The sequence below is a fragment of the Penicillium pulvis genome (assembly GCF_028828015.1).
Source record: "Penicillium pulvis strain IBT 33274 chromosome Unknown contig_10_segment0_segment0, whole genome shotgun sequence".
Classification (NCBI taxonomy): Eukaryota; Fungi; Ascomycota; class Eurotiomycetes; order Eurotiales; family Aspergillaceae; genus Penicillium; species Penicillium pulvis.
Window position 1 is genome coordinate 2,072,555 of NW_026643071.1, and position 22,007 is coordinate 2,094,561.

At 47.9% G+C, this 22,007-nt stretch overlaps 7 protein-coding genes across 7 annotated transcripts; 6 read left to right on the plus strand and 1 right to left on the minus strand.

Annotated features, from left to right (window-relative positions):
* Positions 1-539: 539 nt before the first annotated feature.
* Positions 540-3,735, plus strand: N7503_000800 (uncharacterized protein; the record flags this gene model as incomplete). The annotated part of the gene is made up of 3 exons (XM_057060361.1): positions 540-2,690; positions 3,047-3,505; positions 3,634-3,735. 3 exons carry the CDS (start codon positions 540-542, stop codon positions 3,733-3,735), a joined length of 2,712 nt encoding a protein of 903 aa, XP_056927284.1.
* An 889-nt stretch (positions 3,736-4,624) lies between these two features.
* Positions 4,625-5,684, plus strand: N7503_000801 (uncharacterized protein; the record flags this gene model as incomplete). Its single annotated transcript, XM_057060362.1, has 3 exons — positions 4,625-5,029; positions 5,082-5,144; positions 5,202-5,684. The coding sequence occupies 3 exons, from the start codon at positions 4,625-4,627 to the stop codon at positions 5,682-5,684; spliced, it is 951 nt and encodes a 316-aa protein (XP_056927285.1).
* Positions 5,685-6,142: 458 nt separating this feature from the next.
* N7503_000802 (uncharacterized protein) lies at positions 6,143-8,221 on the plus strand (the record flags this gene model as incomplete). Its single annotated transcript, XM_057060363.1, has 2 exons — positions 6,143-6,176; positions 6,261-8,221. 2 exons carry the CDS (start codon positions 6,143-6,145, stop codon positions 8,219-8,221), a joined length of 1,995 nt encoding a protein of 664 aa, XP_056927286.1.
* Positions 8,222-8,708: 487 nt separating this feature from the next.
* Positions 8,709-10,346, plus strand: N7503_000803 (uncharacterized protein; the record flags this gene model as incomplete). Its single annotated transcript, XM_057060364.1, has 1 exon — positions 8,709-10,346. The coding sequence occupies one exon, from the start codon at positions 8,709-8,711 to the stop codon at positions 10,344-10,346; it is 1,638 nt and encodes a 545-aa protein (XP_056927287.1).
* Positions 10,347-10,834: 488 nt separating this feature from the next.
* On the plus strand, positions 10,835-14,905 carry N7503_000804 (P-loop containing nucleoside triphosphate hydrolase protein; the record flags this gene model as incomplete). Its single annotated transcript, XM_057060365.1, has 3 exons — positions 10,835-10,913; positions 10,971-11,121; positions 11,176-14,905. 3 exons carry the CDS (start codon positions 10,835-10,837, stop codon positions 14,903-14,905), a joined length of 3,960 nt encoding a protein of 1,319 aa, XP_056927288.1.
* Positions 14,906-18,222: 3,317 nt separating this feature from the next.
* Positions 18,223-18,483, minus strand: N7503_000805 (uncharacterized protein; the record flags this gene model as incomplete). Its single annotated transcript, XM_057060366.1, has 1 exon — positions 18,223-18,483. One exon carries the CDS (start codon positions 18,481-18,483, stop codon positions 18,223-18,225), a length of 261 nt encoding a protein of 86 aa, XP_056927289.1.
* Positions 18,484-20,925: 2,442 nt separating this feature from the next.
* Positions 20,926-21,295, plus strand: N7503_000806 (uncharacterized protein; the record flags this gene model as incomplete). Its single annotated transcript, XM_057060367.1, has 3 exons — positions 20,926-21,054; positions 21,124-21,202; positions 21,273-21,295. 3 exons carry the CDS (start codon positions 20,926-20,928, stop codon positions 21,293-21,295), a joined length of 231 nt encoding a protein of 76 aa, XP_056927290.1.
* Between the last annotated feature and the right edge of the window lie 712 nt (positions 21,296-22,007).

The following is a 22,007-nucleotide window of genomic DNA, read 5'->3' on the forward strand; positions in this document are numbered from 1 at the left end:
CGAAGGCAGCCTTCACCGCATCGACCCCGTCTTTCCCTGGGCTTTGATTGACTACGTGTTGGTGCCCCGCACTTGGAGATGGGTCAGCGGTGTCAGCCTTGTAGGTTTGCGGTACGGCGCGTTCCTCAGACTCTCCAGAAACGGACTTCGAAGGCCGAAGACCATAATTTGCATCATATATTGGACAAGATTGATGTCCTCCAGAAATAAGAACCTGATGCTACTCCACTTCATATGTGTCAACAAAGCAGCCCCTGCCAATGGCGTCTTGTCTCTTGCCGCTCGATGCGCCTCAAATTCTTATGCGGCTGAGCCTTGCCGCTTCGCCTTCTCTTCCACTCTGCCTAGCAAGTTTTCGTATCTTTTGTATCTTTTCTAAATTCTTCCCTTCTATCATCAATATTGATCACATCGTCTTCGCAACTTTTATTGCGTAGCCGTCATCGAGTCGAAACTTTCGAACACTACGAAACGCCAGCGATTCTGCTAAGATATACATACGCAACCGATTACAAGCTCTCCACGCCCAGGCCCTAGCCATGTCAGACTCTGGGGAGTACACCGTGGGCTGGATCTGCGCGTTGCACCTGGAATACTTCGTCGCCCGGACAGTCCTCGACGAAAAGTACGAGAATTCGAGGCCAGTGTCGCCAAATGATACCAATGTCTATACGTTAGGCAGGATTGGCACACATAAAGTTGCCATCACCGTCTTGACCGATGCTGAATTTGGAACAGCTTCCGCAGCCATTGTAGCGGCAAACATGCTGCGTACTTTTCACAACATCAAAATTGGCCTCATGGTTGGCATCGCCGGAGGTCTACCAAGTAGAAACCATGATATTCGTCTGGGCGATGTTGTGGTCAATGCTCTTTATGATGGCGAGGGCAATTTTATACAACACGATTTTAAAATATCGTTACTAGGTCGTATCTTTCAGCATACGCGGTCCTTGAACCACCTACATCCTATGCTTTTCACTGCGATCACGAGACTTCAAGCAAAGTATGAAAGAAACGCGAATCAACTCGAGGCAACCACTAATCGCATTCTGGACGAGAACATTTGGCTACGAGATAAGTATAGACGACCACCACCGAGCACGGATAGGCTGTTCAAAGCTGAAGTGATTCATGACTTGGAATGCCGTGACGAATCATGTATAGAAGATCCATCGAAATTAGTACCCCGAGATGAACGGGATGACTCGGAAGATAAGATTGCTGTTCATTATGGTCAGGTTGCTTCTGCTGACCAGTTGGTGAAAAATGCGTTCATTCGAGACAGACTGGCAGCAAAGGCCGATATTCTCTGTTTTGGAAGGGAAGCTCCCGAGTTGATGAGTTTCTTACCCTGTTTGGTGATCCAGGGCATCTGCGATTACTCGGACTCACACCAAAACAGAACATGGCAGGGGTATGCTGCAATGACCGCAGCAGCGTATGCCAAGGATCTCCTATGCCAAATTACAACTCAAGAGGTTGAGAAAGAAAGAAGAACTCTAGAAATTCCTGGACCACCAATTGGACGAGTGGGCAAGACCACAGACCGCATTGACGATAAATCTTCGATGCTGGAGGAGCCCCAGGATTATATTGGCCGAACAAGAAAACGACACCCGCGGCGGATCGAAGAATTTCTCGAGAGTGCGGCATTTGAAGACATCCTGTACGGAAGAATGACAAGGAATAAAGATACGGAGCGGTTGTTAAACACGATTCTCACAGCAGAACAACCTCTCACACTCTCTGGACTGGATCTAAAGCTAGCACTCCGAAAGAATACGAAGTTTCTCACCGACGGGAGGCTTCAGCCCATTACCGAGAGGAAGCAGTGGATGATTCATTCTCCCATAATGGCCACACGGAATATATCCCGTCTGCATGTGCAGAATCTTCAGCACTTTTCACAAATGTCTTATTTTGACTCTTCAAAAAAGTCTGCATGGTACCTATTGCAACTAGCAGACATATTGGATGCATCGGAGCCCCACAGAAAGGTTCTTAGCACAGCTGGGCTGTACATGCTACGAGGCTTGAACGACCCGCCACCAACATACCGGAATCGAAGGTTACAGACAGTCACTAGCGCAAAAGAGGATCTCAAGAAAGCGCTGAGTATAGAAACATCTCATTCACTGATTTCCATGAAGAGATTGATATCCGAATGCTTGAAGCAGGGCCGAATGAAACGTGCCGAAAAGCTCCAGGTGCAAATTTTGACGATGCATAGAAAGGCCGCTGGAGAGGATCATCCCAGCACGCTACGCAGTATGAGTTTGCTAGTGGCAATATACCAAGCTCGAGGTCGATGGGATGATGCGGAGGCTTTGAACACCCAAGTACTGGTGATTCTCATGCGGTTGCTTGGCATAAAGCATCTATACACGCTCAGTAGCATGAGTAACCTAGCAATTGCGCGCCTGTATCAAGGGCAATTGAAAGATGCCGAGGTACTAGCCGTACAAGTACTGGACACTCTGATGGCTTCTTTCGGAGAAGGTCACCCCTACACGCTACGCAGCCTGGGAAACCTCGCGTCAATGTACCGAAATATGGACCGGGTTGAACAAGCTGAGGCACTACACGTGTTGCAAAAACGGTTTGAAAACACCAAGGTGCTACCCCACAATCATGGAGCTCTCTTTGATTCTGCTCTACAAGTTCCTTTTACTCTGGAGCCTCCTCTGGTAATTCTTTTGCATCCTCTATGGTTTCGGCATATATTTCAGGTTGGAATACACTGAGTAAAGTGGAAATGAGGAAAGTGGCCATGTACTGTAGGTCGCAGAGACTCATCAATGTTGTTGGCCTTTGTGAAAGCAGCTAATTGAAGCGGGAAGTTCATGTTTCACGGTGGATTTCTTGGTTACGAACAAAAGTGAGGCCAAGAATCAAACCAGGGTATCGTCGAATTGAGTGGAAATGTGTAAGTTATGTGCTCGGCACCACACCTCCCTGCTTGACCCTATAGCACCGTTCGAGTGCCATGACAGCGAAGTCACTACTATCTGGCGGCTTTGATATCAATACTGACTTGTGACAGGATTGTGGGGCAGATCTATATGCTGATTTCCAGGGCGGTGATACGGAAGATCTCGATAAGTTGGCTTTCTCATTGCAGAACCCTGGACAGGAAAGCACCGAAGATACGTCGAACATTCCACGTAGCTCAGCAGATACCCCAATCTCTAATGACCACCAAGGCCTCCCACCAACAAGCAGCAAAGGAGGAGAGATATCCTCGGACAGCTCGACAACGAAAAAAACGCTTGATGTTGCATGTTCCAGTAAAACCCTTCAACCTAGTGACGGGCAAGCAAGATTTTTAGCCCTCTGTGTCAACACAGGCACAATCTATAAGACCTTGGCAGAGATTGAGACGTCTAACGTGAAATCCGATGCAGCTGCGTTCAGTATGCTCAAGGACGAGTACCTCAAGATACGAGGAATGCGTTCACGTTTCAGATTCCTGGTTGAGCCAATAGACATTGAGTTTGTACAAGTAAGTCGTTAATCAACCCATGGCTGGATCATGTCATGATCAATTACTGATGGCTGCATAGTTCACACTTTGGAACCTCCGAGGTGGCTATATATCGGTATGTGATCGGCCGAATTGTGTTCCTCCAGACAACTGCGATGAATATGAGTTTTCGAGACTCCCTCAGCCGCGAAGGCCAATGCCACCCGATCTCTTCATCCATTATCTCGGGCATGGACCAGGAGACTTGAACCCCTCACGAATGGACTGGCTCCCTAATTTGCCAAAGCGGAAGGACAAAAGGGTGATTGACAGTGGTGAAGCGTGCTTGGGATGGGGTATGCACATTATTGAAGGACCAAATCGTGTTATGATCTTCTGGATTATGATGTTTACGATTTTTGCGAGCGTTTTGACTAGTGTGTTGTGGTCGGCTATTCGAGGGGATGTGCAGGGAGGTACAGGGATGGGGACCCTCATTGTGGCTCTCCCATCGGCGATCCTGACTGCGTTCTTGTTTCGGTTAGAGGGGATATAATACTATGTTAAGTCTGTAAGCTGTTTGGTATCACCACTTGAAGGTTGATGACTGGTGCTGGAAAGGAGATCAAAATAAACGACGGAATACACTAAGTGGCTTTGTGGTACATTGCGTAATACTCTGAAGACCTATCATACTTAATTGGCTATTCACAAGCCCTGGGGTTTAGTCAAAAAGTAAACATTTTTCTGATGTCTTGATATTGGTTCCTAGAAATAAAAACGCAAGGGCGAGGACAGAAGCAGAATTTGCCAATCACTGCATTTCACCAAAATGTATTCGAGAAATCAACCCCGCCGAACTCGGAAGTCCATGGGAGTTGATCCCCGGCCGAGACAAAGGAATAACTCTCAATCAAAGCTCAAAGAACGCCCCAAAGGCTATTTGAACATGGAGACCTGACCCAACCTCAGGCGAGTACAGCTCATGTTTGTCAAACAAAGAGAAAAGAAAGATCACCGGCACTTCCCATGAAATTGTAAATAAAAATCGATCAAACTGCCAACTCATATCTTCTACTTCAACCAACTTCACGAATCCCTTCTTTTCTACTTTAATTAACCTACCTTAAGCCATACCATACCACTCAGCAACCCAAAATGTCTTATCCAGCCCAGTGGGCTGCTATCAATAAAGTGGTTCAGGACCGTTTCCCAGAGCCATCCTATGCCCCCCAAGTTGCACAGGCTTATCATGACAAAGCCCAAATCCTGGCCGCCTCGCCTTACAAAGATCACGGCTGGAACGTTGTGCGGCGCCTCAAGTGCCTCAGTGTAATCGAGGAAGAGCTCGAGTCCCGAAATGACCCTCAACTGAGCAATGTCAAGGCAATTATCTCGGCTTATAAGCGGGATGCAGATGACAGACTCCGTTGCGAGCCTGGACCTGTGTCGTATTGGGTCCAGGGAAACCCTGTGGGCGACGTGCCAAGATATTTTGACTGGGCTGAGTGTCTGGAGCTTCAGCAACAGGCAGTAGGACATGGTGGCCTTTGGATTGAGGGTGTAAGGCACAACTTTTTCATATCTGTTGACGGTACTTTACTGACTATGGCAGACTGATTTTGCGGGTCCGATACCTCTTCGTACTTTCTCTGCAAACCCACCATTTCCGGGACAGGTATGTCTTGTGCTTTTGCTTCTAATCTATCGATATATATTCTGATATCACGTATAGTTTTCCCTAGCATTCAAGCCACCAGGAATCCCTAAAGACCAATTCTACGGATTGGATTTCGGTACTGAATTCCGAGTGGATGACATCAAGGCGCTATTGAGCTCTCCAATCGGTGTGCCCATGCCCCGGTTCCTGCTGAGCGAGAATGAAACCACCCTGCTGGTCTCTCCCGATGTCATGAAAGAGATTGAAAAACTGTCCAAGGCAGATATCTCCTGCGGGTACAGCGTTTTTCATTGTGGAGAGGGGATACTCAGGGCTTATCGTACTGTGGTTCTTGAGGTTTGTCTGGCTAAACCAGATGTTGTCTCTGCGGACTGGGCCTGGAATACCACCCGTTGTGCTGTTTGCCCGAGTCTGGGGGCAAATGAGGTTCGGATGTCGTACATTATGAACTATCAGTCGGCGAGGAATGAGTTGATTGCGTGGGAACTCGAGGATGATACTGGCGAGCAAGCAGTCTTGGATCGGTTGCTAGCGTGAAAGACAAGTTCATAAGTTCTGGATTTGCATCTTGCTATGAGCCAATGAAATAAATGTGGGACATTATCGTTGCTTAAACCCCATTCGCAACCCCCGTAGGCCTTGCATCGTTCAAGGCTCACAAGATACTGCTTCAACCCCTGAGACAGTTTTCATTCTAGTCTTAATTCGTTGAAAGCATGCAGCCAATAATGTGTCGAGTATGAGGTTGATGTACCCCATCACAGTGTTTGGCGTAATGACTGCGCAGAATTTCTGGCAGGGTTCCCCTCTCGGCCCCCTCGTACGGTGGCCGGCTAGTGTCGACCCAATCGTTTGACACCACGGATTTGACCCATACCACTATTCACCGGTTGAGTGACCCCCTTTTCCCCCTCCTACCTTATATAGGCTTACGCCACGCCAGCCCAAGACTCAAGGCCGATTCAAATACAAAGGTTGAGAAACGATTGAACAAAATGGAGGCGAGCCGTGTACCTGTAAAGCGAAGCAGTGCGTTCTACTTACCTTTCAATGACCCAAAGGGGCATACAATCCCAAGAAGTGTGGATTATGCTAAATAACTCTGGCGACTAGGAGCTGAGTTCGAAGATGATGAGTCGACAGATGGACACAACAAATTTGACGACAGTGAACCCGAAGAATGGGGGAGCGAAGACGACAGCGAAGACGACAGCGAAGACGACAGCGAAGACGACAGCGAAGACGACAGCGAAGACGACAGCGAAACCTTGAGTCCCCAACAGGACATTGAAGAGCATGAGTATACTATCCCCAGTAACACGGCACGATCGGTAAAGATTCGGCTTTTTTGGGCCGATGAGGGAATGGGCGGGTACAACTGGATGAGAAACTTTATCGCCGAATGCACTTGCGAAGGCGTCGTTGTCGCGACCGCTCTATCCAGATATATTCATCGAGAGCGCATGAGTTTTGAATTCTGGGAGAAAATGGAAGAGCGCAGCCAGGAGATGTGTCAAGTGGCCTTTGGTGCCTTTGATCGATATGGGACACTCAAGACGAAGTTTAAGGAGCATCCGGTGCAAAGAGGAACTGGTGTATGGAAAAATGAGCTTGATGATGGCCCTCTTTTCCTGATTGAAAGCCTTCATATTACAGCACTGGAACTACGTCGAAAAGGGCTGGGACAGAAAATAGTGTCTTTACTATTGGAAAAAGCCAAACGCTTCTGCCTGGGGGGTAAGCCAGACGGCAAAAACGCAGATTTTTTCTACGGTTCCAATGAGGCCTTTGAGCGAGCATGGACTCTACATGCTATAGTCAGTCCCGGGGTATTGACAGCTGATGTCAAACCGCGGTTAGTGGGCAAGTCTGCAGAAGAGCGCTTGATGATACGGACTCAAAGTGAATCCTCTGTTAATGACTTTTGGCGATCATGCGGTTTTCGCCGAGTCGGCGCATCCCACTGTTTTGCATTTTCCTTCGATCCCCACCATCAGTCTCACACCCTGGCGGCAGGTGCCGATTTGGACCCGCGCACTAGTTATGCCGAAGATCTTGAGTATGAAGAGATTGGGATGATCTACGAGACAGATCCTTTCATTGACGTGAACAAATTGAAGATGGGAAGACTTTGCGACCCCCTGCCGCTGCATCATGCAGCTCTCACTCTGACGGACGAAGAACTGAGAGCTTTCTTCATCACTCAGGATCATGATAAGTTTGACTGGAATCAAATAAGCAACTCTGAAGCCACCCTTCTGCATTTGACAGCTTGTGAGCTCAAGCCCTTGAGTACACAATGGCTGCTCGAGAATGTCCACCACGCCGACTCCTGGAAGGCAGCACGCGATATTGATGGGTACACCCCGCTCGAAGCATTGCAGGAGAAATTAGAGAAAGTGCGGACCATGAAGAAATATGGTTTTGGCAGGATTCTAAACGTATCAGGTTACTTTGAAGGAAACCCTGACACCGCAGTGTCCTGTCTCACTTTGCTGCTGGGACAGGACGCTTTGGAGCTGAATAAAGCATGCCTCCGATACGGGTGTACATGCGGAGAATGTGTGGAAGGATTTCTATCCGCCCGAATGAGGCACTCTCTGATATCTGAGGGCTCGGTCAAATTTGACCTCATGCAGGACGAAATTGATTATGGCAGCACTGGGATGGATTTCAACGACTGGACAGTCGGAAACCTTGATCCCGGTGTGCGAAAGAAATTAGAAACCAACAAGTCACTGCGACAGGGCTTTGTCAAAATGTTCCAAATAGCTGTGGTGTGTCTTAAGTTGAAAATAGCTCCCACCGCAGAAAACCTCGAGCAGTTCTGTACAAGTGGGAGCGAATGGCCACCGTATGCTAGGAACTACCTGCGCCGTGCTGGAACGCAGATGGGCTGTCGGGCAGTGCTTCAGGGTATGTTCGACGCTGCTAAGAATGAAGAGTGTCAACTCTCATTGCGGAAGGAATGGTCAGACCTACCAACATGCAGAAACGATCATGAGTATGATTTTGTTGCCAGGGCTTGTGGTTACGGCAGAGATGATTTATTCTATGACCATTCTGGCTGGTGAGATGGTTTCCATTCCTCCAATGCACAACAAATGTTGATAATTGGGCCGTCAGCTCCTTCTGAGCAAGATTGACCCCATCTTGTATCCCAAGGCGAGGTTCCTTGAAGTCTCAAACATCGAGTTGCCGCTTTCCACCTTTCAAACTCTGTTAGGCTACCTTTGACCGCGTTCTATGCTTTGTGATCTATTTTGTGGTCTTTCTGAAATCTTCTGTTCTGTGGCTTTTGGAACAATATTAGCTTTGGATTTCTTTGTCGTAGTCTATTCTTGGTCCATGTGGCTATCTTGATTAAATTCATGCTCTTTCAAAGATTTGTCACTTTGTCTCTCTTCTTTTCATTCAAGTTCCATCGTAGACCTTTCACTGGACTCGATGGTCTCGGCGTTCCATCTTATATGAAAAGGCAACAGACTGTCATAAGAAAATGCCGCAAAGCTTCCTCATTCGAAACCCAATACATCAATTAAAGTATACACATTTATAACCATGGCGACAAGATGGACACCAGAGTATCTTACCCACCTCGAAGGACTTACACCGGCCGAGATTCACGCAGAATTGGATGCAACCCTTTTCTGGCCCCCAGGTGCTGTTCCCGCTTATACTTTTCATGAAGAATTCTGCGATTTTCGGGAGCACCTTCTTGCCAACCCACGATCACTTCGCGCGAGGTACCCGAAGGTCGCCGCGGCGGTCAGGACTTGGGTGAGACTACCACATACCAAGGATCTGTTCATGACCTCTCTTCGCATGCATCCATGCAATTTGACACTTCGCAACATGTTAGCTCCTGCTGGACCTCAATTGGTCGTGCCAGTATTAGCCAGGCCATGGGCGGTGCCAGGCGCTCTTGTCGCGGGTGCCCGAGATGCAACAGCGGCCAGTCCCAACGTTCCAGACATGCTTTCGGATGCAGTTTCTCTCGGGTGCCATGAATGTATTAAGGCATTGGACGACATAATGGTGTTGCCCCTGGACTCTGCTACTATCACGTACATGCCTTATACTGAATGTGGAGTTAGTCTTATTATGATTGCACAGCTGTCCTTTGTCGGGCGTAACATCTCAGAAGATGAGTGCAACAACGTGATAGACATTCTTAGACGGACAAATGGTCTGGGGTCGCAACTGTGGAACCGTGCCTGGTACACGCTTGTTGGTTTACCTACTGCCGGACCGCTAGTGCCACCCTTAAGTTCATTGAGTATCCTTCAAGACGCCGTTATGAGTTTCCCATCAAAGTCAATTGAGATGTTATCGGAATGGCACGAAGACGGCTCCGTAATTGCTCCTGACCCTCTGATGGCTGGGCACATGGCCCCTTCACTTCTTTATGAATGTTGTAAACGGGCCTCGATCCGCATTCCCGAATGGTTCAAGCGCCATGCGACAGCTCTCGGCCATGGATATATGGTACACTTCGCCATTGGTCGTATGGCACTAGGTAGAGGTCCCTGGCACGCAATCGTGAGGAATCCAGCAGGAGTACAGCTTTTCGACTGGTTCGTTAGCCAGGGTGCTCCTGGAGCACCTTTTGCTGCGGATGCACCTCCATGGGTGCGAAGCAACATGACAGATGAGAGTCCGATGTTTGACGCAATCACTATGGATCGTCCAGTATTGGTCGTGAAATTTGCCAACTATCATCCTCCGATAGTGTGGCTCAACTATCCCCTCCGCCCATCTGAATTCTTATGGGCCCTTGTCAAGACCAGTGTCGAGTCCGCCACCAGCTTGTATCATGTCGTCGGGATTCAAGAATTCCAAACACATTGCATAGGTGGCCGGGGTACTCTCGAATTGGCAATTACACGCCTGGCGCATTATTACGTCCTCGGTTGGTACGAGTGGAATTATCACTTCCAAAGGGACTTGGAAAGACTCGGCTTCATATCCCGAGCTGATGCGAGGGCGCTTTATGCTGAGTTGCGTCGTGTTACTAGTTTGAAAATGACAGCCGTTCTTCACTATATGCCCCGAACTTGGTTTGGTACAGCCGGAGAGCGGTTTGTCAAAGCCCGTTGCGCGATTGTTGGGGCTTATTTTCTCCTGTGTCACATTCGACCTGAGACTAGGTTCCATGTCACGAGGTGGAGTGGTAGATCTCAGGGTATTGTGGAATAGTAGAATCTTTGGAAAATAGTCATAGGTTTACAATCGATTGTTGTTTTTATAGTAGTGACCGCTATGTCCTTCCATGTCGGAAACATAGAGAGACTGTTCTAAACCCTATTCATGTGACATGTCAATCCAGTAATCGATATGTTCGGTAGCCTATCAGGTGATAAAAACCTCGTTTTCAAGACAACACTATGAATTATACAGCTGTCTGCTCTGAAACTTCAAGCCTAGGATCGATGCCGACTTCCACGGCGCGAAAAAGAAGACCAAAAGATACCCACTCCCACACCTCGACTGCCTAATTGAAACATGTGTGTTCTATTTCCTGCAAAAGAATTGACATAGCAAAGAAGCTGTTGAGGGTCTGAGCACATCTATTTGAGCGCCCAGGTCACATGATGTTGAGGCTAAGGATGAGGGGTCTTCTATTCCCTGAGAGTTTGAATATTAGCTCTGCACAGAGATACGTCCAAATGAATCGCGAGCACACCATGACTTCCATATCGTTCGGCCACGCAAACTCAGGATACCAGGTGGGAATAAATTATGGAGAGATCCAACTACCCCCAGGTAAACTTCACAAGGCATATTACTCCAGCCAGGACTAATAGCCGCTTCTTGGCTCAGAGCGTCCGGAAACCCCACCATCCCCTGTCTCGACCGTCCCGTTCCGTCGCGACCCAGATTTCATTGACCGTGGAACTCTACTCGATCAAATCCAAGCGAAAGGCGCAACGCAAGGTGCTCGGATAGCACTTGTCGGCCTAGGTGGTGTGGGGTAATCTTTAATAAGATAGACAATATACGCACCTGTTACTAATTCTCATATAAGGAAATCACAACTTGCAATAGAATATTGCCATCGAGTTCTAGATCGATCGCCCGACACGTGGGTTTTCTGGATATATGCGAGCAATGCAACTCGCTTTGAGCAGAGTTGCCGAGAGATCGCCGACCGCGCCAAGATACGAGGCCGGCAGGATACCAAGGTCAATATCTTCCAGCTCCTCCGTGATTGGCTCAATGATGCAAAGACTGGGAATTGGGTTCTCGTCCTGGATAATCTCGACGACGATGATTTTCTCCATATACCTGCAAGAAAGTCTAGCCTGGCGAATAACGATAGTAGTGGCCCTGAACCATCTATCTGGTCGTATTTCTGTCAGAACGCAACTGGCTGCATTGTGATGACAAGTCGAAGTAGAGAGGTGGCATTAAGAATCGTGGAAGACTATGACATTCTTCTGGTGGAACCGATGAAAAAATCCAACGCAATCTCGCTTTTTGAAAAGAAGATCGACGCACAATATGATCGCTCGGCAATCATTCAACTAGTTGAAGCTCTAGAATTCATGCCGCTCGCGATTGTGCAGGCGGCGGCCTATATCAAGCAAAGAGCACCACGAGAGTCAGTCACAAAATATCTAGAAAGATTTCAAAAGAGCGATCGGCAGAAAATGAAACTTCTTGATTATGAAGGAGGTCAGCTTCGCAGAGACCCAGAAGCAAAGAATTCTATCCTTCTAACCTGGCAGATATCGTTTGAGCATATTCGGGGGAAAAAGCCTTCAGCGGCAGATCTTCTATCTCTTATGAGCTTTTTTGATAGACAAGGGATTCCTGAAAGTCTTCTGCAAGAAGACAAAGCTGCAGAAACGGAGGATGGAGGTAACCCAAGTGACACAGAGGATGATGAAAGCGTATCCAGCGAGATTGACAAGTTTGAGGACGATATCTTATTGCTCAAGGACTATTCGTTGATATCTGTGACCCCAGACCAAGTGGTCTTCGAGATGCATCGATTGGTCCAGCTAGGAATGCAGGAGTGGCTTCAGGCTCAAGGCCTTATAGAGCACTGGAAGGAAATCTTTATCCGACGGCTCGACAGAAATTTTCCGGAAGGAAGTTTTGAGAATTGGAAGGGGTGTCAATTACTATTCCCCCATGTGCAGTCCACACTGACGCGACATCCTGCTGGAAAATCCTCAATGGAAAATTGGGCATCACTGCTTCACAAAGCCGCATCATTTGCATCTACGAAGGGAGATTTCGTCGATGGTATAAAAATGGCAAAGAAGGCAACGATAGCAAGGAAAGATTTATTTGGGCCGGAAAATGAGAAAACACTGAGCAGTTCAAATTTACTTGGCTTGTTGTATATTGACGGAGGGGAGTGGAAGAAAGCTGAAGAGCTCCAGCTACAGGTTATGGAGACTTGCAGGCAGGTGCTTGGGCTAGAGCATCCGGAAACTCTAAGAAGCATGAGAAATCTGGCATCGACCTACTGGAATCAGGGGCAATTGCAGGAGGCCGAAGAGCTTGAGATCGAAGCACTCAAGCTCTGCTCCAAGGCACTTGGGCCAGAGCATTCACAAACTCTAGCCAGCATGAATAGTCTGGGAGCAACCTACTACAATCTAGGGCGATGGAAGGAATCCGAAGAGCTTGAGATGCAGGTGATGGAAACTCGCAAGCGGGTGCTTGGGCTAAAGCACCCAGATACTCTAAGCAGTATGGCTAATTTAGCAACGATGTACGGAGAACAAAATCGATTGAAGGAGGCAGAAGAGCTTCAGATGCAGGTTTTAGAGACTCAAAAGCTAGTGCTCGGGCTCGAGCATCCAGGCACTCTACATTGCATGAGTAATCTGGCATTAACCTACAAGAATCTGGGACGATATAAGGAAGCTGAAGAGCTTGGGTTACAGGTGGTGGACACTCGCAAGCAGATACTCGGGCCAGAGCATCCAGCAACTCTGACTAGCATGAGTAATCTAGCATTATTCTACCAAAAGCAGGGGCGATGGAAGGAGGCTGAAGAGCTCGGAAGCCAGGTATTACAGACTCGCAAGCATGTGCTCAGGCCAGACCATCCAGACATTCTAACCAGCATGAATAACCTGGCAATCAACTACCACGACGAGGGGAGATGGAAAGAGGCCGAAGAGCTTCAAGTGCAGGTGTTAGAGGCTCGAAAGCTAGCGCCTGGGCTAAAGCATCCAGACACCCTAAATAGCATGGCCAATCTGGCATTGACCTACCAGAGTCAGGGGCGATGGAAGGAAGCCGAAGAGCTCGAGGGCCAGGCGTTCCAAAATCGCAAGCAAGTGCTTGGGCCAGAGCATCCAGGCACTCTGGCTAGTCTGGGTCATTTAGCAGTATGCTATTTTTATCAGAAGCGATGGAAGGAAGCTGAAGAGCTTTGGGTGCAGGTAGTGAACACTCGCAAACGGGTGCTTGGGCCAGAGCATCCAGACACTCTTACCAGCATGAATAACCTGGCAACCAACTACCAGAAGCAGGAGCGATGGAAGGAAGCCGAAGAGCTTTTGGTGCAGGCGGTGGACACTCGCAAGCGGGTGCTTGGGCTAGAAGATCCAGACACCCTAGTCAGCATGGATAATCTGAAATCATTCTTCGAAAAGCAGGGGCGATGGAAGGAAGCCGACGAGCTTCTGGCACTTTTGTTAAAAACTCGCAAGAAAGTGCTTGGGCCAGAGCATTCAAAAACTCTGACCGATATGAATAATTTAGCAGTACGCTATTTTCATCAGGAGCGATGGAAGGAAGCCGAAGAGCTTTTGGTGCAGGCGGTGGACACTCGCAAGCGGGTGCTTGGGCTAGAGCATCTAGACACTCTAACCAGCATGAATAACCTGGCAAGCAACTACCAGAAGCAGGAGCGATGGAAAGAAGCTGAAGAGCTTTGGGTGCAGGTGGTAGACACTAAGAAGCAGATGCTTGGGCCAGAGCATCCGGACACGCTAGTCAGCATGGTTGATCTGGAATCAAACCTTGAGAAGCAAGGGCGATGGAAGGAAGCCGAAGAGCTTCAGGCGCATTTATTGAAGACTCGTGAGAAAGTGCTTGGGCCAAAGCATCCAGAGACTCTGACCAGTATGAATAGTTTAGCAGTAAGCTATTTTAATCAGGAGCGATGGAAGGAAGCTGAAGAGCTTTTGGTGCAGGCGGTGGACACTCGCAAGCGGGTGCTTGGGCTAGAGCATCCAGACACGCTAGCCAGCATGGATAATCTGGAATCAACCTTCCTGAAGCAGGGGCGATGGAAGGAAGCCGAAGAGCTTCTGGCGCATCTATTGAAAACTCGCAAGAAAGAGCTTGGGCCGGACCATCCAAAGATTCTGACCGATATGAATGATTTAGCAGTAAGCTATTTTCATCAGGAGCGATTGAAGGAATCCAAAGAGCTTTGGGTGCACTTGGTGGACACTCACAAGCGGGTGCTTGGGCTAGAGCACCTAGACACTCTAAGCAGTATGGGTAATTTGGCAGTCACCTTGAGATCCTTAGGCGAAAACGAAGCTGCTATGCAAATGATGGCTAAGTGTGCTGAAGGTCGTGGCCAGCAATTAGGCCCTGACCATCCAGACACTTTGAAAGCTATATCCATGTTGGAAAAATGGCGTGGTACAGCTGGTGACGAAACTTCGGCCTTCAAGCCTGCTAGATCGCAGATTGAAACACCACCAGAGGAAGAGACCCACGTCACGTCTACGAAGTCTGCAACTCAAGTGTCTTCTATTGCGACTCTGTCTAAGTGACAAATTCCCATTTCCTTGTCTGTCCTGGCTGTGAGCCCTGTTTATGTATTTAAAAAGAGTTGGAAGACATACTTAGACGGCCACACTGGATATAAGAAGTTGGATTCCAGAGATCAGTGTTCATGCAGTCAGCGTCATGATTTTGACATGGAGCTTTCTCTCCATTTCTTCTTCCTCTTACCCCTGAAACGAGACTGATTACTTTCATTCTTTCTTCACTCGTACTTCAATTAGTATATTAGCAAAACGCGGCTAATAGTAGCCTTAGTTTTCTTTGTCTTCTGCTTATTTGCCTTCATCATTCAACTAACCGCCTTGCTGATGGCTCAATCCAAAACCCCCCCAGCTCCTATCCTGTTCCTTCTCGGGAGTGTTAAATACTCTACCAGCTGCCCTCCATACTCTCTAGATAACTGATATCAAGAGCGAACTTCAGCTCCTGTTCGTTGGTAGGTACGTTATTACAATTGACGTACCGATTGACTCGCACCCTCTTACAGTCTTCTTCCGGGGCCGTGAAGAGAATCCGCAATGGCCCAGACCACGAGATGGATGAACTTTATTCTTCATTTCCATTCCCAGGGCCCGTTGTGAGTTATTACTCCATGCTACTAATTCCAACTATACTGACTGCTAGCAAAAGGCAATATCTCAATGTGCCCAGAGATGTCCTTATTGCGATTACATGCCGTACCTAAGAGCCCCTAGGAATGAGAGTCTGATGCGAGCTAGGAGTACGTAGGAAAACCTCCAACGGTCAGCCAAAAGTAATGCAAGGTGCCAGAATGCGAGTCCATATCGAATTAAAGCATACTGTAATCAGCAGGCCCCCTATTACTTGCCCCATATTACTTGCGACTTTAATGTTAATTAACACATCTATCAAGATCAAATACTAGACGCGTCAGGGGCTGTATATTGTCATTTACAAGTAAATGCAGCAGTGGTCGTAAGTTCCAACCCTCGCTGCGACCTGAATGATTTACTAAATCTACTAGCAATCACCAAGGACCTGAGCCGCCTGATGAGTGCGCCGAAAATTTGCTGTCCCTACGCTGACACGCGATCAATCCGGTTCAGACATCTAGCTTGGGTCAAGTCGGCAATTCAGTGTCCCGCAGAGGAAAACGCCTACGCATCGAAACAGGGGTATAAGTCCCAGCACCAACCTTCCTCCCCTCAACACATCTCCCTCCACTCTCAAATTCAATCAAAGCACCCGCAGCATATTAATTCCACAGACATGAAAAGAAATATTTGAGTGGCAGAGAGATTAAGAGTTGAAACTCCTCCCAGAAGGAACAAGAGGTTTTGGCAAATATGAATGTAGTCACAAAATTGAGGGTGGATCCTTGCCGCTGCTTCATGCCGTCGAGGGGATGACAAAGAGAAAAGAGCAGAGAACTAGATACCTACTCACTCGGTGGGAGACCTTCACCATTTCACTCGCCATGCAGGCCAATATCCCGTATCGGAGAACCCCGAAGAGTGGAATGAGAACCCAGTTCCACGCAGGTACTTTTGTACGTATCCTAAGCTAGAATAAAGTAGAAAATGGAGCAGCATTACATATGTCAGCTTCTGCACAAGGCAGGCTTGATTGAAATGCTCCGAGTTCGGAGTTGGAGAAAGATTTCATGCAGCATGCATGTGACTGTAGCGAGAGTATTAGCGGCGACGTACTTTGTCTTGCACAATCACAGTACTAGGACAAATCGAGACGTGCGACCGAGACCAGCCGATCGAGAGACGTTGAAATTGTGTTATTTCGGCAAAATGTTTATGCAGGGGATTCCACTTTCAACCATGCACCATCCCGCCCCTGAGGCCCCTGAAAACCCAATCGTCGAGAACTCTTGGCCTGAAAGTTAGGGCTGATGCTACGTCACGGGCCGAGCTCTGGGAACTGTAAACAGTGGACCCATGGTTCAGATCCGTCTCCCTGGACAATTATATTGGAATAGGTAATTACCTCGAGAAGAAAGTAAACAAGAAATCGAAAGATCGCGAGATCGAATCCCAGTGAACTTGTCAATTCAGTTTCTTTTCGCAGCTTTCGGTGCTCTGGATGTCCACGAGCTTTTGAGACCACTTTCGCGCCATTTTTGGTGTGTAAACTTGCTGGTCGGAAACGGAAGAGGCATGCGTAGATGAGGTTTGGATTTAAGCGATTTTGAGCTGCGTGCGACCACAGGATTTGCGCGTCAAGTACGGTGATGTGTGATGAAATGTGATCTATCTGTTCTGACACAAGTACCGTAAGCAAAAGGACACCGTTTGATCGGCTAGATGTTCGAGAATTTAGCTCTGAAGGTGGAGACTCGGCATTTGGTAAATCTAGTGCTTGAACATGTGGTCCCGCCGGGGAATCCTTGATCGCGTCCCGTGAGCCCTAAGTGCCAAAGCACCGTCCAGGGTAAAATGCTGGTTGAGCGCTCAAAATTCGGAAAAAATGGAAAAGAAAAATTTGGAATATACTCTCCGCATGGAAAAGATTCATTTCAATTGGTTTGGAATCCCAAAGCCATCTGCATTGACCTGTCGCAGCCTGATGTTGGCCGGTCGCGCAACCTCCGTGGGAATAGCTTCATAACCAAACCGCATCGCCAACCTCATTTTCGGTCTACAAAGCGCCCCGGTTAACGAATGAATTCCTGAGAAAAAGGCGAGAGGTTAAATCAAAGCTTCCCGAACCCACAAGTAAATCTTAGTATGGTGGGGCGACTCCACTGTGGTGATCCACCTACCTGAAATATTCATGGGGTTCAATCAAAGAACGATTTGGGGGAGGTTATTCTAACCAAGGGTGAGTGGCGTAGTGGTCTGGCCTCGGTCGTCCATTGCTGCATTCAAGCGAGTCCGCGGTTGTAGCTCCTAGAGTTACGGAAGCAACGCACCTGCCTCTCGGGAGAGGGTGGGAAAAAGCAAGAGCCGATCCTCTGCCAGCGAAACTTCCTAAACCCTTCGGGGTTTGTAGCCTTGGGCGGCAACGTCCGGGGTGAGTTTTTGCTGATCTATGGAAAAATCTTGTGTTAGGGCATTCATTCCACCGTTGTGTTAACCAACCATTGTCATATTTTGAACCTTCTCAGTCATTGTTGTAGTTTAGCCGAGCGATAAATTCTGACTGCAATCGTGGAGTTGCACTAAAAGGTTCCTTTCATGGTGACCAGCGGTCGGGTCAGGCTTTGGCCTTTGTCAGTACTGTCCCTTGAGGTGTCATGAAGAAGGCTGTGGGGATGCATCTTCATCTTACCGGCAGTGTATTCAAATGAATGATGATGGCCGCGATCGTGGAATCGAAGTTCAGCTTTCATTCATGCCGGTCGGGTATCGAGGCCAGTAGCCTCTACACCGAGGGCATTGCCCCTTAACGTGCCACGCAGAGGGTCTTTTGAAACCGGAAGTTGCATCTTATGCAGGTGCTCAGCAGTTGGGACATCATTCCAAACACAAAAGATGATTTTCATGATAGCATGGCTGTTCTTTTTGCTCCATGGGCGATCAAGACACTGGGGCGTATCATTCAAATATCTCGAGCGGCTCTCGGCAATTCGTTCAGAGGATAACGGGGGCATGGCTACTGGGGAGAACAGACTAGTATAGACCGATGTGAAGATTGAGATCGGAGCTGTGTCAAACATAAGTTAGCATTCTGGTCAGTGTCAAGTTGCACGATGGTAGTCCTGTCGTCGCGCCCAGGAAGGGAGCAGAGACAGGGTCATTGCAAAAAGCCAACCCATTTCCAGTCTAATGTTTGACAGCATTGAAAATGAAGTGACGAAGTCTTGCAACAGGCGTACCTTGCCGACCGGAGAGAAACACCAGCCAGAGCAGGGAATGTAAGGATATTGTGATGCACCTGGTTTTCATGGACTTTCAACGCAGGCGGGTTGTCAGTTATGTCAATTTCCGATAATTTAAGTCTGATCGCTGTTCACTCATCGGAAAAACAGCATGTCACCATATTCTCGGAGCTGAGCAGATTGTGTGTGACCAGTTGTCCATCAGTGATGGAACTAGGCTGGGTTCTTCCATACATTTCCATCAAGTTCTTCGTGGGAAGGGAAATGGGGCCAAAATGGCGACCATGGTGCAGATTCACCTGGGTGTGATACCGATCGCTCCAGGCAGCCCCTTCATCAAATGCGGCTCCTAATCATGGGGCGAAGCACGCCCCAGCCCCACCGCCCTGATATTGACCCAACAGCCCCATGAGGTTGTCGAGTTCGAAGTCCTATCACGCATGCATGCACTCGATTTGATGGATAGGATGACTCAATAGTTTTCTCTGGGTTCTTCGGCTCTTTCAAGCCAACGTGCGGTAAAACGGCTCCGCTTGCCGTATCATTTCCGAATGGGACTGATCATTTTGCACGGCCACGATGCACAAGGGTGGATCCCATTGAAATGAAAAGGCCAACACATGCTTCTCACCGCCGCTGAGGAGGGCTATTAATCGAAGGGGAAAAGGAGAGATAAAGGGGGAGGGGGAAAACACAAGCAAAAAATGAAAATTTAGTAATGATGCAAAAAAAAACTTGATAATTACAGTTCAGCCATAGGTGCATGTACTACATGCATCATTTGGCTTGAAGTAGTGCCCCTTTAGGGGTCAAAGTGCCGGACAAAACCACATGGCACCGGGCGAGCAAATCAGAACTTACATGAGCCTTCGACGGGTTGCTTCTGCAGTGATGATCTGATGCGATGTGATGGTGGAGAGAAAGATACGGGCAATCAAAACCAAATCAGACAAAAATCCTGCATGAGTAGACGGACATCCTGCATGAGTGGAGAGCGAAAACGGGGATACCCACCTCCACAGGATTGCGCAGGCCAGGTCCAGCGGCGTTTGTTGAGTGTTAGTCCCATTGCAGAATAAATTCCACAATCCTTCCGAAAGATGGCTTAGATCAGTCGAGTATCATGATCGCGGTGTGTGGTGAAGGTGCGTCAAGGCACCGGGTTTGCTCCCCCAGGCGATCTAGATAGACTCGCAACGGATCAAACTTTGGTTTCTCTTTCCGCTGCATTCTGAACTTCTTTTTTTTTCTTTTGCTTTTTTTGGTTTCCTGTCTTGGAAGTTTCGGGCGCAGGAGATCTGCGGATGTCAACTTCCAAGGTTGATTTGATCCATGCAATTTGCGTCATTCTGCATCCATGACACCTGTGTACAATCTTTTAGCGATGTGTTCTTTTGAGTAAGAATTCCCCGGTCCCTGGTCCCCGGGCCATACCGCATCTCTTGGGAAAAGCGCTTCCCAGTAGCTTTTACGTTGACAGTCCCGCACCAACATGCATTGAATGCATAAATAGATCAAGGGACTATACATAAGCCGTGGTTACTGAGGGCCCTTTTTTTCCTCTTTGGCGCCATCGAGATCGAAATAATGCGTGGGCTGATGAGTGGGTTATAATAATCCCTGGCTTTTATGGTAATTGCAAACGTACATCCACGATCTATCAAATCGTACTGTACTTTTGAATTTTCTAATCAAAACAAAAACACCAAAAGCTGGGTGGGAAACAATTTTTTCTGGTTTAGCGTCTCATTTCATTATCTGTACTTGAGGCGTCATCCCTTATGCATCGGAAACGCAGTGCAGGGAGTCAAAAGTACAATGCATTCATATAGCGGAAAATTCAACATTGACCAATAACCGCCTACTAAGCTATTTGCCTTGATCGCCATGGTACTTGTGGCCGGAATCTCTCTCTTTCTTCCCCGAACCAATCTCTGACCTTGGTTCTACTGTATTTAGGGCTGCAGCCGGAGGAAAGTACTATGCATTCCTAGTCTTGCCTGGCCTCTGCGATTTCCACACTTGAGTAATCTATGCGTGTTCAACAGGTTAAATTCGAATCGGTGAAGAGTTAGCAAGGTTGACCAGGATTTGGGTGTCCCGGTCCTATAAAGGCCGACCCCTACCTCTCCCTCCTTATTTCTGCTCATCTAGTTTCCAAAATATATTTCTCCTCATCTGTTCTCCAATACTTGTGGGACTTCTTCAACAAAAATGCCCGTCGAGCAAGAGCTTCGCACCGCCGGCGCCGCCATTGTCAAAGTTCTGGCGAAAATATTTCTCGCCGAGCCAACACCGCCAGTGGAAGATCCACCCGTCGAAGAGGAAGGAACCGACTTGCCAGTTCGTATTGAAGATCTTGAGCTCATACATTGGTCTCCATTGCTAACCAATTCTTCACTCGTGCTCTAGGAACCTATCCTCATCCCATCGAACGACACGAACGAGATTCAAGGCGTTAGAAAACGCTCTACATACATTTTTGACAATAGTGAGCCAAATCCATGCTCATATTCACACAATAAAGCTCACTCATCGGCCTCAGACTAGGGGCGTAACAGCGACCGCGGGTCGCGAAGTTTGAGAGGCAGGCTTTGATGTCGGGTAGATAAAGAATGAGCTGCTAAAATATTGGTTTGGGGGGGCTTTGGGGGTTGGGTGTTGTGTTTTATCTGGTCTTGGATTACAGTATAGGCAAAAAAATGCTCTGGGTTGAAATTGTTCAAGTTGAAAGGCAGGACAGGACCATAATAAATTGAGGGATCAGATCTTTGCCCTTCGCTCCCTACGCATCTAGGTAAATAGACGAGGGGTGATATCCATGGATCTTTATATGCTTCATGTACTGCCCGAACACAAACAATGTTTGCTAGTTCCCAGAAATGAAGATGGAAATTCGGAGCAGTAGTATTATCAATGACATATCCAGGTATCTATCTACATGTGGTCAGGTGTCCATCCAACAACACATTGTGCTGTTTGAATAGCTCCTAATGGTCGACCACTCACAGTCAGGCGACGTGGTCTCTCAGCCCTTGAAGACCTGGACTGAGATTGGCTACGACAGAGCAGGTATTACGTACGGATGATGGCTTATCTCATTTTGAATTTTCCTCTTGAAATAATTGAAACCCCCCCCCAGCAAATACATGCCCGCGACTCATGACGAGCATCTTAGCTTGTTTAGTACTCAAGATCTATGACTCTTTCGGGATTGACCTGTCAACTCTAATCATCGGTCGAACGTGCGGGGCCGACTGTTTCATATTAAAAAAAGGAGTTCCGAGAGGGATTGC